The 18,759-nt window shown below is 40.0% G+C and overlaps 1 protein-coding gene across 1 annotated transcript in view; it reads right to left on the minus strand.

The window, feature by feature from the left end:
- SRGAP1 (SLIT-ROBO Rho GTPase activating protein 1) overlaps positions 1-18,759 on the minus strand; it is a 71,963-nt gene that overhangs the window by 48,212 nt on the left and 4,992 nt on the right. Inside the window, exons 4-6 of the mRNA XM_014963329.1 lie at positions 11,852-11,914; positions 3,111-3,293; positions 2,593-2,721 (exon numbers count right to left, since the gene is read on the minus strand). Coding sequence (XP_014818815.1) covers positions 2,593-2,721; positions 3,111-3,293; positions 11,852-11,914 — 375 coding nt within the window. The remainder of the gene's footprint in view (positions 1-2,592; positions 2,722-3,110; positions 3,294-11,851; positions 11,915-18,759) is intronic.

An 18,759-nucleotide genomic window follows, 5' to 3' on the forward strand; every position in this document is an offset into this window, starting at 1 on the left:
ATGGACAGATGTTGGTATTGACAGTCAGATTAGCAGGGGTGTGTACCCTGTTGCTTCTCTGAAACGTACAATCTTTAAAAAAATTCTACACACTAGATAAAACTTATTTAATTTAGCTAAAGAATAATCTTTGCTACTTTTTACAGGATACAAATAAAGAAAAAAACTAATCCTGTCCTCCCCTTGAACTAGATCCTACTACATAGTCAGGAGAGAAGAAATTTTTAACAGAAAATTCAAATGCCTCTAGTACAGTATGCAGAGGACAAAAATACACTCTGCCTATCAAATCCTGTTCATCCCTCTACTTCTTTGCAAATGTTGGTCCCAACCCTCCACTCACTAAATGCATTAAAACATCCAGCTAAGACTCCAGCAATATTTTTATCTTGCTATTATCACAAGAGCTTAAGATGAACCACACATCATCATTTTAAGTCAGAAGCTCTGAGTTTTGTTAATGAAATGAAGGAGTTGAACAGTTCAGAACGAGTTCAGCTGAGGAATTGCAATTTAGGATTTTCCATATGAGCCTCAGAAACGGAAAATGCAGTGGAATCCAAATGAAATAACTATAAATATTTTTTGCAAAAAAATTAATATCCCACAACCCTAGCCAATCTGTTACAAAAAAAAAAATAAAATACATTGAACAGTTCACTGCATTCCTTCATATATTTATCCCATTTTTATCAGACATATTTTTCAGTAACGTAGGAAAACATTCATTTTCATTTATGGGCAACACCAACAGCTCTGGGAGATCTAAATCCCTTCCCTGTTAACTGGAATTCAGACACAGAGGAGAAGTAATCCCCTTCTGTACAGGCAAAGAGAGAGTCCAGGCAAGCACGGAAAGGCAGGGAAAGCAGATGGGGACAAAACAGAGAGGGCAAAGAATGAAATCGCCATCACTGCTCTGAAAACTCCGAATTGTACCATGACATTAATAGATTTACAGAATGAGATAGTCTGGATTGCTGCAACATAAGGCCAGTGGGAAGCATGTCTCACATTCCAATGATAAAACCCCAAAATCTTGCCAAGACTCTTGCATTTACAAAAAGCGTTTCCTTTGTCAAATAGTAAACACTCTGTCTAGATACCAGTGCTTTCACAGTGCACCCTGATTAAATACAAATGTCTGAAAGACACTTCATTTAAACAAGCTCACAATCGGATTAAATTGGCTCTGAAGCAAATTCTGGTTGCACATGTTTACAGCCTACTCTTACAAAACAGTGATGAAAAGGGCAGCTAGACTTTCCCATTTAAATTCCTTAGGGAAGAGTCACTTCTAAAGCCATTTTGCCAGAAGAATGTTATTGTCTACACTGGTCCGTGGACTGAAAAAGCCACACAAAGTCGGTATCATTTTTCTGTGCTACTAAATATTGTAGAATGTATACTTCTGTTAAAAACCAGCAGTTAGAAAGCTTCAGTCTTCATGGTTGTGTAAATATCCCTACAAACACTAACTCCAAAGAGTGTTGTCTTTGTATATATATGCACAGACAGCTTGACTTCTCTTCCCCTTGCAATTCTTTGTGAAGCTCCAGCCTAGGGTTTCTCTCCACAGCTTTTACTGCTACGGCAACATCTATGGACATCAATGAAATGGGTAAGAATCAGTGTATTTTCCAACCTGAGAAAGTTTTGACCAAGTAGAAACATGCACTGGAGACATTCACTGAGAAATGTGAGCTCCGAAAGGCAAGGCAGGAGAGAAGACAAAATGAGCATTTTTCCAGCTTCTGAAGGGGTAGATATGCTGGGAACAAAGGGAAAGGGCCCTTTCCTTCCTTCCTTCCTTGCAGCAGTCAAGAACAACTCAAAAAGTTCACAATTATTAGACATGCCCTAACTAGAGGTTAAAAATCCACCCTCTTTTAAGCAGTATTGGGAAGATCATCCATTAGGTAGGGACAACTTCTCAGTTGGGTGGTACCCTGGCAGAGATGCTGCTTGTCCTTAGTTTTCTGTCCTGGTCATCTGTCTATCAGGATCCTGGTAAAAGTTTTCACTGCCTGGGCAGGCCAGGTGGGTGGAGCGGGATGTGTCGGTGAATGGTGCAGTTTAGACAGGGACAATAAACCCAATCAAAATAAAACAGAAGAAATCAGAAGAGAGGTCATGCAACAGTGAGTAGGAAAGAGGAAGAAAAGAGATGTATATTTAATTCAATGACTAGATGAATGAAACTAAATGATTTTGAAGATGCGGAGGAAATACCTTATTTTGAGTTAAATATCTTTATTAGATGCCCACTTAAGAAGTTTATCTTGTAAAAAATATTTGTAGCCCAGAAGTGTTTTCATAATACAAAATGGAAATGTGTACCTTTTTTGTGTTATTCCTGTCATATTTTCTCTTGCCACATGGGGAGAAAACATAATGTTCTAACTTTAAAGGCATTTTATTTTGTGAAATATAAAGCTGGCGGGAAAATCTGCTGATGATACCATATTGCAAATGATAAGCATATTGTGGGCAACTCATATATGACTAACGTATTCCCTTTGAAAATGAAAAAAAAAGAAAAGTATTATTCCTGAACAGATTAAACATAAAAACAAATGTGCCAATACTTACGTCAATTAAATCCGAAAGGTCATGAATATAATACTTGAAAACAGAAGCATTGGTTGCTTCAAGGGTGAGCAGGTATTCATTACGGGCCTTGATAGATTTCAGCTTGTTTTCAGAATACTTTGCTTGACGCTAGGAAAAAGATTGTCTATTAATGTATTTGAATTACTCCATTTTTGGTAGGTAGCAAAAATGGTAACAATTCAAGCACACATTCTTATTAACAAGAAAGAATCTCGGTTGCCAGCCTGTTACAGATATAGCAAATGTAATACGAAGTGACAACTTAGTATTTTGTTTCAAAGGTGACAAATCATATAGTAAGAATTACACCAGGAACAAAGTATTCCCCTCTCTGAACTACAATTAAGTCAAATTATCTATAACCCACTGCTAGTTTATTATGTGTACCTTGTTTAATTTTATTCCCCAGCTGGACTTCTCTGTCTAATATAATGCTAAAGAATGTCAGAAATGCACTGACATTACTTCAAATGAAGCTAAATAAAAGGACTACCTACTTTTTCCTTCATTTTTTCAATCTTTTTCACAGAGCTTCGTCTCTGGTGCCTTTCTTCGAGTCGAATATGAAAAACAGGGTCTCCTGACCTCCCAATCTGTTTTTCTTCTTGCTTCTCTGCCTCCTTCAGTTTGCTTTCTGCACTGATGCTCTCTGCGTGATACATGTGGTATGTTTTCATGACCTGAAAAAGACAAGAGTCAAAAGAGAGTCAGGAGAAAATGAAAATACAAAGGTATCTGGAGAAAAATCCCGGGGTCTTTGAGTAAAATGTTCCCATGTAAACATGGACCTTGGATAAGTTTCTTTGCCAACAGAGACTGAGGATTCCTGGTTGTATTTTTCTTTTCTGATGTATTAAATAGTGTCCCAATAGGTATACTGTGAGCCTATTGGCCTTGTCAATATGCCTGACTTTCAACGAGGCCTTTGGATGATGTCCCAACTGCCACTGTTCACCTTAAAGAAACAGGTATTTCTGTATCTAAAATTCGAAATGTTTGAAGTGCTTTACCAAGCACTAAGAATAAGCAGAAAGGTAGGTGATGGAGAACTAGTCATAATTAAAGCATGTGGGACCATCCCTCATCCAGGCCTCATCTCTGCTCACAAGGGCCTTGCACTGCACTGTCCTACGTTTGGGTAGGCAATGAAGCAGCACGCTATCAAACATTTCAGTCAAAAGTTGCGTAGAAACATTTGGGGGGGCATTTTTTTTTTCATTGCTTTGATAGGAGATAGCAAAATCATTCTTCTCAAACTTCAGGATTCCTGATTTTGAACGAAAACATGAAATAAAAACCAGTAAAATTAAATTTATGCCAGTGCCATATCTATCTGACTTCTTCAGGGCTGTTAACACCTCAGATGTGGAACATCGAATGTCTGGAAGCAGAAGGAGCCCTTCAGCACTGAGGAAAGGGCAAGGAAGAGGAGGCAAAGGGGGGCTTTGGCCTGGGAGCACATCCCCAGCCAGCTGGATGGCTCTCCACGGCCTGGAATGAAGTGGCTCCCACGTGGGCAGCCAGCAGATCGGGTATGACCTAAAACCCAAAGAGAGCTGGAGAAGGAGGTGCCTGATAAATAAGTTGTGGAGACGCTTTCCCCATAGGCCCCCAGTTAATACCATTATCTTTCTTCTACACACACAGCCAAGAGAGCCTGGGCTGCCAGCTTGCAAATACATGCTCACACAGACCTCAAAGAGCGAGAGGGACTGGTTCAGCCCAGTCCTCCCTTCTTCAAGCAAGAAAACCCCCAGCTTGAGGGCAGCAAGCAACCACAAACCACCCACCTCTGCTGGGGAAGGCTGTCTCTGCCCACCTCCAGCACAGAAAGCATCTTTCCACCATCCCCAGCCTTTTTTCTGGTTGGTTTGTTTGGTTTTTGTTGTTCTTGCCTTAAGTTTCAAGCAAGGAACAAAGCATGAAGGCATCCTTGAGCAGCCAGCGGCCTCCTCTCTTCTTCACAGGGTGCCAGAGTGCTCTCTCCAGCAGATGTTATCTTTGGGTTGGGGCCATGCAAGCCATTCACATCTCCTCCAAAGGACACAGCCAGGGAGGAATCAAACGGGCCGTTCCCCCCTCGGCAGAGCTTTGTGTGACCCATGGAAGAGACAGACTACTTTGGGGAGCTGCCTTGAAATGTTCCCCAGGGAGAGGAGTTCTGTTTGTAACTGAATAGTTAGGCCAGCCTGAGGAGCACCCGCAGAGTGGCCAAACTGGGGAAACTAGACCCGGACAGTGCTAATCTGCTGCAGCGTGGCTTAGTGTGGATCGGCACAAACCAACTGCACCCCACGCCAGGCCGTGGCTGAACAGATGCATTTTTAAAGTCTTGTGCAACAGAAAGAAAGAAGCTTTGAGAGAGCTGCAATTTTTGCCTAGCCATGTATGTTACACACATTCCCCAGGCTGGGAAGAGAAGGCAAGCCTGCAGAGCCGAGACCAGCACAGCTCCCAGTTTGACTCTTACCAAAGGCATTGCTAAAGCTGTGGATAATCTGTGCTCAGGGAGGCTAACTCATGCAGCCACACGGAAAGAAAAGAATTACTGCAAAGAGAAGAAATGCCCTTCTTAAAGAAATGATTTATGAAACAAACCTGAGAAGCACAGAAAAGTGATATGGCTCTATTAAAAATGATGGGAAAAGGAAATTAAAAACAAGGTTGTGCCCTTCTCTGTTGGGCTTTCTACTCATTTTTTTGAGTGCTTCTTTACTGAAGTCAACAGGTTGTTGCTTTTATTTTTCATCTTTTGTTCTCTGTCAGCTCTAGAGACTTTTTAGTTGGTGGAACACGGCTAACTCATGTGTCTTACCACCTAGGGAAGTAATTTTCTTTTGTACTCTCTCAGTTCTTCTGCCTGCAGAGGGAACAATAATAATATCTCAGAGTTTCCTAACAGCACATTCAAAGCATCTGACTTAAGTGGTGAAGCAAGGATTTGTTCCGCTTGACAAAAGCAGTAAGCACTGAAGTTTTTGAAGCCTTTTTTCTGAGTGCCGAGTAGCCCAGTGGACTAGGCATAAATGTCTTTCTGCAGCGGCCGTGACATTTCAGCTTGCCTCCTTGTTGAGTGAAGGAGTACAAGTGCATCACTACCAGCTCTCACCAAGAGGCTCAGATGCCTCCAGGCTGACTCCGCTAACCTCACCTCACTGAAGAGCACTTCTTCCTCTCCCTGCCCGCTTACAGCACATGCTGCCTGATCCGGAGGGTCTCACTCTACACTGACTGAAAGCCAAGTTTTGTGCGAGAACGACACGGACCTCACAGTCTCTATGGCGAACCAAGATGTCTACTGGAAATCCATGTTCTTGCAACAAACTCGGCACAAGTTCTCGGTACAAATGATTCCCAAAACTGAAAAAGAAAGCCCTCCCTTTGGCAGTATACTCAGGCACAGACAACAGTCAGAGTCTCTACCACCTGCGCCACACTGGCTTAGAAATCAATACAGACTATGTACAGAGCAGTGATCATCCCGTGCATTTGACCCCTGTTCAGTTTGTTATGTTGATAGCACTGCTTATCTCATGCACTGGTGACATCATTATTTTGCAAGCCGCTCGGGAAAGCTGACAGCTCCAGCCTTTTCCATCATTCGTCAATGTTTTTTCAGAGCTGAGTTAAGCTGCAGCAGCTAACCTTAACTTGAGAAAGCATCAAGACAGACACATATGGAAAATAAATGGGAACAAGCTAGAGAGCTGGGTTCCAAGTATTTCACTGCACTCTTCCTCTACAAATTAGCTTAGAATTTGCCTGCTAAATTGCACATATAACTCTTTCCCTTAACATGATACCATCTTTTCTCCCTGGAGTTTTTAAAAGACTGTTAGGTACTGTAAAAGACAGGAATAGGCTTGCCTAATTCTTGTAAACAGACTGTATGAAGAGTTGTGAGATCCACAGATCTCCAATCTGTGAATATGTAGTAACTCCATAGATCTGTTATTCAAACGAAAAATAATCTGATGAAATAAGCAATACCACTTCTCAAATGTCCACCAAACTGTTGAAATGATAGACTATCCTGTGAGAGTATCTATCACTGAACAGACTTTAATTAGTCCCCAAAGTGCTTATTGATCAGCCATCAAGTATGCACTGAAAAGAGAGAGCAAGGTCATAATTTTGCAGATGCTGAACTGTCATCATGACATATAATGTACTCTCTGCAGTAAGGAACAAGCACTGTTAAATGCATACTAGTCCCTTTCTAAAATTAAATGGTGAGTTTATCTTCTATTAATTTAGCAGGTTTATTCTGCAGATCCAGTGACGCAAAATATAGATTTCTGTCAAATAACAAAGTCAGACTACAAGCAGATGAAAAAGATTATGCTACCCAAACTATGTACTCTCCCACTTGTAGGTGACAGACTGTTCACTTAGTAATATAAATGTCTTGTTTTGTGTGCCAAATTTTCAGCATCATTTATAAGAGCTCAGCAAGTAGGCTTAGGGCAGAAGATAGCACTTATCTCAGGGAAGGGCACATTAGAGTGAACCCTTAGATAATTATTTTATTTAAACCCACAATTGTTATCTGGGCAAATCCATCAACAAGACAGTAATTAGTGCTGTACTTCTGTGGGCTACAAGAGAGGAATGTTCCCGTAGCAAGGTGCTGGCTTTCCTTTTCTACATGCATACTTACTTTTTCAAAAACTTCTTAACCCACTGTACTAAGACTGAATACTATGAAGTTAAAATATATTGGAATTACCATGTGTTACCATGCGCTTTATTTTTATCATAAAACCGCATAATTAAGAGCTTTTTCATAGTGTTTCTCAGGAAACGTATTTAACAGAACAGCAATGTTGCAATTGCTGTTTGTGAATTGTTTCAGAATTGTCTTTGCTAAGTCATGAGCTCTTATTAGAAGGTGGAGCTGCAAGGGATTCATTAAATCAGGTTAGCTAGTACTTTACCCAAGAAATAAGTAAAATCTTATGGCAATTTCAGTACATTGGTGGCCTCTAGCAGTTACGTAGGCTCAGTATTGGCTGTTTCAGCATCCTATTTGCTTCCAAACCAACCTCTGATGTGGTTCCAGGAACTGTCACTGATATATTACTACCAATGTAGAATTACTGATTTCACCTTCTCAGATCTCTGGTGTGCTACAGTAAATTGGACTTAAACCTTTTTATAGAGAATCCAGACTCTGTGTTATTTCAACAAAGAAAAAAGAAAATCTGGCAGCAACTACCTTGAGAAATTAAACAGCCAAAATTTTAAAAGAGTAAGATAAAGCAATGGAAAATGCAAGCGGCAGAGCAGCCCAGTCTTATTTAATATTAAATTGTTTGCTTTGGACTGCCCCTACTTTCTCATTCTTCTGAAAGCCTTTCATTTGTATTGCTTGTGAAAAGTGTGATGCCAGCAGGAGTGATTTGGAAAGCCAAGTGGAAGTCATGAAGACGTATTTTTATGACATACATCACTTTTCTCCACCATTCTCCCTCATCCTTATTACTGGAACAGCTCTGTATTTTTAGCAAACTTGTCACCTCATTGATCCCTCCCTGACTCCTGTAGAGATCATTTACGAATATGCCCTGACCCCTAAATAAATCCAGTGGAGACCTCCCTCCATTGCAAGGAAAGAGTCTGCCTACGTTCTGTTTCTTGCCACTCCCAGTCACTCAGACATTGCTGTCACATTCCAGTACTTGATCTGATACTACAAGATATTTTAGCTTTCCAGAGAAATGGAAGAAGGGTTTGACCAGGGAGCCCTCTCTGTTGCAAAGATGATGTACTGTAAAATCAATACTCTGTTGCCTCTTTAAGTCAACATATGAAAAGATTTCTAAATCTCTCAGTTCACAAAAAACACCAACTCAAACCTTCTACAGCTTTCAGTTTGACCAACTTTTTTTTCCCTGTAATTGCCAGGAAATACACTGCACCCTGTGACCCCACACAACTAACTGGGCTACTCCTTCCACATCCCCACTCACTCAAAAGACATTCCTCACTCTAAGTTTCAACAGCTTATACCCTTACATAAAACATGGGACTAATTACTGGTCTACATTGGCTAAAAGCGTAGTAGAGAGAGGAATAAGAGAGGAAGGCAGCAGCTGGGATGTTGCAGACCTGAAAATACTGACTGGCTGGCACAGCCAGGGAGAAGTCATGCATAATTAAAAGCACTCGCTACTCATAATTTACTGAACTTGCAAAGATACAGAAGCTATTAAATTGATTTTAGCGTGGTGTTTTCATAAAATACTGAGAACTGAAAATATAGTCTTAAAATGCATTTTCACTAGTCAGGTGAGTAACATGTAGAAAACATATAAATATGTAACGTAACGTGTAAGAAAACTTTCCCTATGTAAAAAGATGGAAAATGAAAAAGTGAAGTTTCCTGCTTCCAGGCAAAATAAGCCTGCTTTGCTCACAGGTACACAATTATTTGCTTGTTTTTGTAATTATGGAAGGTGATCTTAATTTACAGGCCTTTTTTCTAAGATAAGGAACAATGATAAGAAGTAAACAGATTATTAGACCCTTCTTCATACACATTAAAAACTCTGATACTTTCCCCTCACTCAAAAGCTTCAGAGGTATTTAAACTCCAATAAGGCTTCACATTTCAACAGTTATACTTCATGAACGTACCATTCTTTAAAAAAACAACAAACCAGAACCAAGTAGTAGTAGGGATAGACTTCAATATTGGTATATTATTCATGGTCTTGAAATTAATTTGCTTTCTTTTGGCCACAAAGGTGTATCTCACAATATTAATGAATTCTGCCCCTCCATCTCTATAAATCATGGGGTAAACAGGAAGCTGACTTCTCTTTCTGTAAGCGACGGAGAAATGTACCCCTCCAGAAACTAAAATCATAGATACTTCTTTTGGTAAAGGCCACTATGATCTTATTCTGTAAACAGTTAATGTCACACAGAATTAAAAACCTGTGCATGAGGTTTCCATCTGCCTACATATTGTTCTACCTTAATACACAGGCAGATATAATACATAGATATGCTGATGATCATTCTAAACAGGCAAGCAGTGGGACAGATGCTACTCTGCACCATACCGTCACTTCCCTAAGCGTGGGTTCTATCTGGGTAAATGAGGACATCTACAACTGACCAAGCCTTTTGCAATCGACAGAAAGCTGGACAATGGAATTAAAAGTGTAGATCATCTCATTTGAAGCAGATCCTTGCATCTGATCTGACAAAGGGGTCTGGTGTTCCCATATTAGATTTCCAGTGAGTATAACTGGAACACAGACGGCAAGCTTAGATATTTGTACCTACACTGCAGATGCCTGAAAGTTAGGTAAATTCCATCCCAAGAAGCCATCCTGCAGCAGTAACCTAATCCAAATTGTGCACATGCTCTGTATTTTATCAAATTCAAAAATCTTCCCATTTTACAAAAACCTTAAATTCTGAGAAAGGAAGCAGCAATCACTGGAATCCGTAACATGGAAGGTAATATCTGAATACATCTGTCGTCATCAGTAGGAAGATACAGCACTAGTGTAAAGAAAAAGAGTGAAAACACCAAGGTCCAGTCTTGCAGATTTTCACTGGTGACTGGCGCTGGAGTTACACAACTGTTTAATTGAAGCAAGGCTGTATCTTCAGGGCTTACTCACCACTGAAGCCCCGCTTGTGCAACGGCTCCTACGGCCACTGATCCCCTGCAGCTGTGCAAATTGTCTGCAGCTATCACTACTTTGCAGAAGCTGATCCCAGAGCACTTCACTGCCTACACGCCTGAGCCAACAAGGTTTTGCAGTATCACACCCCACAAAATCAGTGGCAATTTTAGAAAAAAAAAGCCCTCAAAAAAAAAAAAAAAAAAAAAGAAAATGTTGTTCAGGTAGGTTTTAGGAATCTGTGTCCATAACTACAATCCAAAAGAACCCAGGACAGTAAGACAGGTCTAAATTTCTTTGGACCTTCTTTTTGCCACCTAAGTTGCTCTTGAGTTCAAATGTTCTTCAACCCACCTGCTGATGGGTATACAATTTTCCCCAGGTCAAAAGGAAAACAGACAAGGTACACAAAAGTAATACTTGACTGATGGCTCCCTGAGGAGAGGAGAGCTGGTCTCTGATCTCTTCTTAAACTTCCTTAAAATCACAAACCGTTTCTTGACATAGATATTGTGCATTTTTTCTCCTGGTACCCCAAATATTGAGGGTAGAAAGGGAGCAGTCTAGAGACTTATGCAGAGTACTGGAACATAGATATTTTGGTTCTTCCAGACAGAGGGAGAATTTATATGTACAACTTCCTCAACCATGAGGAATCAACAGATTTTTGTAAAAGGTGGATGTCATCAGTTCCTCTTCATTGCATAGCTATGCTTAAAACAAAGAGTAATTCTTGTTTTGTTCTTTCTCAGAATATATCCTCTCAAAAAATTTTTGGGAAAAGTTTTTTAAGTGGACAAGACCTTATCCTCTAGTAACAAGTTGTATAGATGAGTTTTGAAAAGAAGTTCAGACCTACCTTCTGAATCACTCCCAGAGAAGTGGTTGAGGGACCATCCCTGGAGGTATTTAAAAGACGGGTTGACATAGTGCTTAGTGACATGGTTTAGTGATGGTTTTTATCAGAGTTAGGTTGATGGTTGGACTAGATGATCTTAAAGGTTCCTTCCAACCTAGACAATTCTATGATACCACGATTCTCTCAGATTTTCCAACAGGTTAGCAGCAGTTTGCCAGAACACTTAGAGGGTTTTCATCTTGACCTCTCTGAATGGTATGGAAAGCCTACACAACCCTCTATTTTTCTGTTTTTCTTTTCATTATTTACTTATTCCAGCCAGGGAGAGGGGAGGGCACAGAAGTAACATCTACTGATTTACTGAGCGTAGTCCATGAGTCAAACCAAGCAGATGGCAACATGGACAAAAACAAGGCAGAAAAGGAAGAAGCTTTGCTCTGGTAAACTCTGCATAGAAATGCCTCATTAATAATCAACAACACTTATAATAAACTGGCTTAGCATAGTCTGGGGGGAAAAAGGGTTGAAAATAAAGACTAATCCTGAAAGTATTAGTATATGTACTGTACATAAGTAAGTAATCTTTCCAAAAGTGATAGTGTAGACTTGTGTGAAAAGACAAAAATAAGCATCTCCACTGGGGGGTAACTTGCTAGATAAAGGGACACTTAAAGCTTATAGAAGAAGTCTGATATGGAATTTGTGTAAGATAAGCTAAGTATGAAACTGTACTTACTGTGTAAAGCTCATTAAGAACTTTCATTAAGTCTTCGTGAAGCTGAAACGCAATCTCTTTGCTCTGTAATTAAAAAAAAATCATTAGAAAAAGGCACGCAAAAACTGCAACATACATTTGCTTCTTGATATTTGTACTCATTGTTCATCCTAGATTGCAAATGCAATATTGCCCGCAAACGACACCGTTCTGAGAGAATTACACTGCTCTAAAAATAACAATTTGGGGATGCAGAGGTAGATGGATAGCATCTGGACAGAAGACTTCTCAAAGGAAACCCAGAAGTAATTTGAGAGATTTTCTCATGAGGCATCAGGAAATTAGATGCCAACAGAAAGGGTGAAGTTCAAGATTAATGTTATAAGCCTTTTTCATGGAACAAACCATATACTGTTTTACAACTGCTATGATATATACAAAATCTAAACCACGTGGAATGTGATATTCTAGAGGGACACCCAGCCCAATTTTACATCTAGAAGTAGTCTTTGTTTCTCAGCACACGCAACTATCTAAATATTTATGCAAGAAATAATTGTGGCTCCGCTTTGAAACAGATACCCAATTGCAAAATATTGCACAGAGTGGGCTGCTGAAACAGCTTTGTTTAGCTTTTCTGGACTCTGTCTTTACTTTCATTCTGACCCAGAAAAAAAGAAATGCTTAGCAGTAGTTATTAAAGAAAGCAAGTATGTCAAAATAAGAGTATTTAATTGGAGTCTCATTCAAATATATTCCTTTGTTAGTTGTCCATAGCAGTTCAATCAGATGAAAATTGTGGCAACTGTGCAAGAGGCGTTTGTACCACAGCCTTTGGAAAACAGCTATAGAATAGAGCTACGGGACTTGGCAAACAGCCTGGCTATGTTTCTTCTGCGGTGCTCAGCATTGTAACATCCGTGCTGGAAATGTCAGCTTTTTTTTCCCTGTGAATAAATTGATAACTAGCCCGGTTTCTAAAAAACTCCAACTTCATGATAGATAATGGCCTTCGCTATGGAAGTACTTTGTATTTGTAGAGAAGCCAAAGGAAAATCCTCAGGGACAACTCATCTCCAAAGCTGCTAACACATACTTGGCCATCACTAAAACACCTGCAGGAATAATGGTTTCTGAATGAGAATTTCCAGTGCAACGCCCACGTATGAGGAGGAACCATGCCACGCATCCCACCCACTGTGTCTTCCAGGAGGATGAAACAGAGACAAACAGTAGCTGGAGCAAAAAACTTTGATTTTTTTCTTCTATTCCTACTGTTATACTCCTAACTCTGGGCAGTGTTTTAAGGAACCTGCCATATCACTTACCAGTATTCACTCCAATCCTTACATGCAAGATGATTTTTAACTAACAAGAAGCTAGAAGTGGAAATCACAAAACACTTCAGTGAAATTTTTGTATTCCCAAGGGCATTAGCTGTAGTAACTAAGGCACAGTGAGACAGATGCTCTGAAGCCAAGTTACAAAGAACTACTGTGAAACTTTCCTCATTGCTAATACTTTTCAAAGTCTGGTATTTTTCAAGAGTTATGCTCTACTACTGAAGTATCTAGAACATAAAGCTTACTAATTCCATTTATTTGCAAATATCAGATTATTTTCACCTAACATGAAGGACAAAAATTCATATGCCTAACAGTGCACAGAGTGCTTGTAAAGAATTGGAAAAAGACTGCTGATTTGCAAGCTGCTGTAGGGAAACACAGTAAAAGCTTTAGCAAAAATTCTGAATTGCTTTTCATTGCTTTACATTGGCAGCCTGCCTTTAAAAATCAGCAGTGCAGCTCTGAGACAGCTTACACATCTCAAAGCTCCAAGAAGCAGAGGCCACCTGTTTTCTCTTGGATAGCTGCTTCTACAGTGCTGAATATGAGAGGTCTGGTTTTTAAATTACTTTAGCAGAAAGAAGGACAAAACATACAAATAAGATGGTTGACATTAAGACTGGAGGATGAAAGCATAAACGTGTGGGAAAAAAGCTGTAGATGAACTCCAGCTTCAAGCAATTTATTCCTTTCAGCTGTTGGTCACTACCATCTCGAAGCTGATGACAACTCAAGTGTCTATTTGCATTAAGGTGTAACTGAAGAGCAGAAAAGACACCAGATGAGTTGAGGATTCTGGGAATGATCACTATTTACTAGGACCCATTTTTTCTCTTTGCTCCTGTAGAGCTTTGCCCAGCCTTCAGGTTTTACTGGCTGCCATGCATACATGATCTTTTCCAGGCAACACACTGATCAATGGTAAATTTGAAGGTGAATGAAAGAGATCACAATGTAAAGAAGAGGGAGATGTTTTTAGGAAAGGACAATAGGCTTTAAAATGGGAAGCAAATAGTGAGGGAGGGAAGTGATCAGCAAAGAGAGTAAAAATTAGGAAGAGAGAACCCAGCAATGCCACATAATCACAGATGAGTCATTCTTCCACTAGTTCATCTGGGGACTCCAACCTGCAGAGGGTGCCTATAGTGATGGATAACCTGTCAGTTGCTGCCTCTTTCTGATGAAAGATTTTGTAGGAATTGTCCAATAAAAAATCAGGAAATTTGGTTAACCTTAGCAGTATAAAAGGGATTTATTTTCAAGAACCAACACATTTTACATTAGCATTTAGGATCAAGAAATACTGACTCGAGTGGCAAGCGATACGGCTTTTAGCCTGTAATATATTGGAGCACCAGATAAGAAGTGCATTTATTTTCAGTGGTTAATGGCTCTCCTATTTCTCTTTTATGCTACCTCTTCCCTGCAATAGTTCAGCATGTTTGAAAGCTGTGCTCCTATAGGAGCCTAGCCTCAGGGTAGCCAAACCGCAGAATGTAAGATGCAGCACACATCTTCCTGGAGCTAAGTTGATAGCTCTAATGAGGCCATTAAAACATGACAAACAATCACCGAGGTGCTTCTTTATTCACTATGTCCTACAGAAATTATCAGCATCTATTAAGCAAAAGAACAAAAAACATAATGAAAATGTTAGAGCACATGTAAACTCTTGCTTAAAATATTATATATGTTACTAATCCGGTTCAAAGCATTAAGAGACAGTAGCGCATTTTTTTCACCTCATAGTAGGGTAGACCATGCCCATGCAACAGACAAGTGTACCTAAACCAGCCTTTCAGCATGTGCTCAACCTTCAACACATCAGTGGTCCTACTGACATTATCAAGACTCATATTTATGGATTAATGTCTGAGAAACTTAAAATTTTATTCCACATTAATACCCTTTCATTGACGTCTGTAAGAATTTTTCCATCCATTTCAGTTAGAGCATAATTGGGCACCCCAACTTTACTCTTTTGTGTGCTTGTTTTTTTTTTACCTGAAATTTAATAGTCGGTTCAGTTCTTCCTGGAACTCTTTAGTGTCTGTATTTAGCACACACAATGCTACACTCGGTTACATCATTTAGGGAAAATATTCTGTGACTATTGCTTTTAAATGAATCTGCTGCTGGTCCCTGGGGTAAGTGATGTGCAAACCCTTCTTTTAATGAGCTTTCATGAGCTGCGGTGACACTGACATACCCAACTCATAGTAAAATTTTGTCCCAGATTTGCCAGTCTATAGCAACAAATAGCTTTGCTATCACTTTAAACCTTTAAATGTTTAAGAAAATCATACAAAAGATCTCTATATGTGCTACAATCTTTAAAATGTCAAATAGATTTGGCAGATAGTCATATTCCTTGTTAATAGCCAGATTATGGAACTAAAATATTTATTGTGCTTGGCTTCTCCAGCATCTTTTACTGTAAACACTGGAAGATATGTTCATCTTGGCTCATTATGGTTTCTGTCCAAAGAAAATACATGTTTATTAATTATAAATATACAAATCTGCTTAAGGATTTTGTGGGTATGTGTTTACGCAGTTGATTATTAATGCTGGGGTAACCAGAATCACTGCATGAAATGTTCTGCATAATACTTTTCCCTTCTGCTTGACATTTTTCCTTATTACTTTACTCTTTAATTGTCCCCATGAGGCCATCTACCCCATCTGCCTGAAGAAACATGCAAGTATGCAAGGTTTGAACTCTGCTACTTTATGTTTGTAATTTTATGTGCAGCATGAAGGCCAGGCATGAACAGCAATCTGTACTGCTTTTATATGCCAGCAACTAAAAAGAAGAAGAGCTTAAGTGCCTATCTGGAAGTATGAGACCTGACATAATATCATCAGATAAATGCCACAAATTCTCTGAACTAGGTCCTATCTTTGTCTTGCATTTAGTACGTTTAAACAGATGCTGGTTCCTGACCCCTGGAAAAGAGAATGACAAAGAGCTCCCGGGAGAATAAAAATAATGAATATCTATATGTTAAATGGGTCAGCTTAGACAGGAAAGCCATGTACAATCAGGTACCTGAATGCAATATATCCTGGCCCATGAGAATACGTAAGGTAGAACCAATAGGGATCATTTCACCAAAGCAATCCAGACCAAATGTTTAGGTGCACGCAAAAGGAAGAACCAGAATGAGGGAGAACACAGTGAGACAAGGGCAAGGTAGAAAGACAAAGGGGTACAGACACCCCTCATTACTGTATTTCATATAGATCAACACTGGGTACTGCATACACCTTTTACAGAAGGACTAGAGAAAGGGGTTGCTACAGACTCGTGACTTTGTGCTGTATCCCACACAGGAGACATCAGCAGGACAGGGAACAAAACAATACTCTACCGGTAAGCCAGGAAATGAGGAAATCGTTTGATCTTTTCATTACTACAATTCAAGCTGAAGCCAATCTTAGGATAGCACACAAACTGTATCCCTCTAGAAAATGCTGGGCTTACGTCATGGAAAGGTTTCATTTGAGGACCAACGTGCCCAGCAGTGAGGTGGAAAAATCCAGTAAAGCCACCACTGAGAAGCAAAATGGGCAGCCTCATCCTCTCGGGAGGAGAGAGCGGGAGAAAAAAGAGGGAGCAGAACGAGCCAAGAAGCTCAAAGGGACTTTGCTGCTGTCTCACCATATCTTGCTTGTGAGCAATGTGGCAATCCACTCTGAGACACTTTGCCTGTCTGCAACAGGCAGATTGCAGGTTCAGAGCAGAACAATGGAGATCTGCTCTGATCACAGACTTGGAAGTCTGATCTCCAGGCTTGGAAGTGGAGCTAAAGCATCTCCAAAGATGCAGAAGCTGCTGCTGCAAGACCAAGGGAGAACTAAAGCAAGATGATAACAGTGATGCATAACTCTACTATTTAAATAAACTGGAAGATATATAATTAAATTATTTAATTATTGAATGTAGAGAAGCTTGATTAGCTGGTATTTAGAAATTACTTAGAAAGACATGAAGTGCCCCTATGTGCAATGCTGTGAGAGCCAATGGAGTACAGATATGTCAGATGGGTGTATTTTCTGCTCTTTACCATGGACTGCAGTAAAATATTAAGCATGCACTTGTTAGTCTTTATTTTTGAAATCTTCATATTACTACTGTTCTTATTATTTACATTTATTACTTGTAAGAGAGAGAGTACATATTTCACAGAACAGTATGATCAGACTCCAAAGTAGAAGTATCTGCAGGATATGGTTTGTCTCTATTTTAACCTGAAATCTGAACAGCGAACGGTGAACAAATCCCATATGCTTTCATAGGGATGACACCCACTGAGACTGATTAAACTTTTCTGCGACAGAATTTTATTCCAAATCCAGTCTTTTTCAAAAGTAACCTACAGAAAGTGAAAGAAATTGGTTAAATATTATGTTTGATGTTTACAATTCTCCAACAAATTCTGCACCACTTTCTTTAGGGAGAATACAATTTTGATGGAGGAGTGTGTTGGATATCATCTTTCTCATTCTAAGTGCACCTTCTCTTTGCTCCTGTGTCCTCTTTCCTGCAAGGGGGACTGTAGTACAGGACATGTGTGTTTTGCACCTAATCTCTTTCTGTTGCCTGGAGGATGTCTATTAAGCATTTCTGAGATGATCTGTGACATACCTTAAGTTAGACTGCTCATTCACATCCAACAGAAATTATCACAGAATCATAGAATGGTTTGGGTTGGAAGGGACCTTTAATGACTCTTATGGTTGAAGCTGGCCATTTGGACTAAGCATAGACAGCTCATATTCTTCATCAGTAAAGCAAGACAATTTGCTAACAGCTTCATCTCCTACATCGGTCTTGTTTTTCTCTCTGTCCAATGTTGTTCACTTCATTTTATAACTCCCTTTCCTTTTCAGAGAAGAAAAACTGGAGCTTCATCATTATTCAAGTTATAATCAGTTCTGCAGCTGGAAACTAACAGCAAATAAATCACCAGTGCTCTGCAGCAAGCACCACAGCAAGAACTGTGCACACTGGGACTCAGTGAAATACTAACCTTCTCCAACAAGTATTGATTCCTGACGACTATCCTAAATATGAGTGCTCAGAATCGATACTGGTGAACAACCACCACCACATTCAGGCCACGTGCCCATGAAGCTCACTTAGGCCTTGCTGAGGTGCCATGTGCCTTCTTGCCACCTTTCCCCTCATGTTAGTGGGCCTGGCTCAGATCCCTTCACACAGCCTTGGGTGAGCTCATTCTGCCCGTGTTCCACCTCAGCTAACTGCTGCGTGGTGTGACACTGTCACGATGGGTGTCAGCTGGCAAACCCCACCAAAAGTTTGGACAGGGCTGCTGAGGATCTGGGCTCCACTAGTGTGAGCTCCAGGTTATGAGCTCCAGGTCCAGCAAGACTCCCTCAATTTCCTTTCTCTTCCTTCCCCTGCAGAGGATCCATGTTAGGAATAAAAAAGCAAAAGCAGCTGCTTTCTTTTCTTCAGGGAGCTACGCTAGAAAAAGGAAATTTGAAATGTTGCATGTTCCTTGGCACAATATGGAGAAAAGAGACGAGTCTGTCAGGAAGGTGGGACAATACGCC

This window comes from Calidris pugnax, unplaced genomic scaffold (assembly GCF_001431845.1).
Source record: "Calidris pugnax isolate Ruff unplaced genomic scaffold, ASM143184v1 scaffold44, whole genome shotgun sequence".
Lineage (NCBI taxonomy): Eukaryota > Metazoa > Chordata > Aves > Charadriiformes > Scolopacidae > Calidris > Calidris pugnax.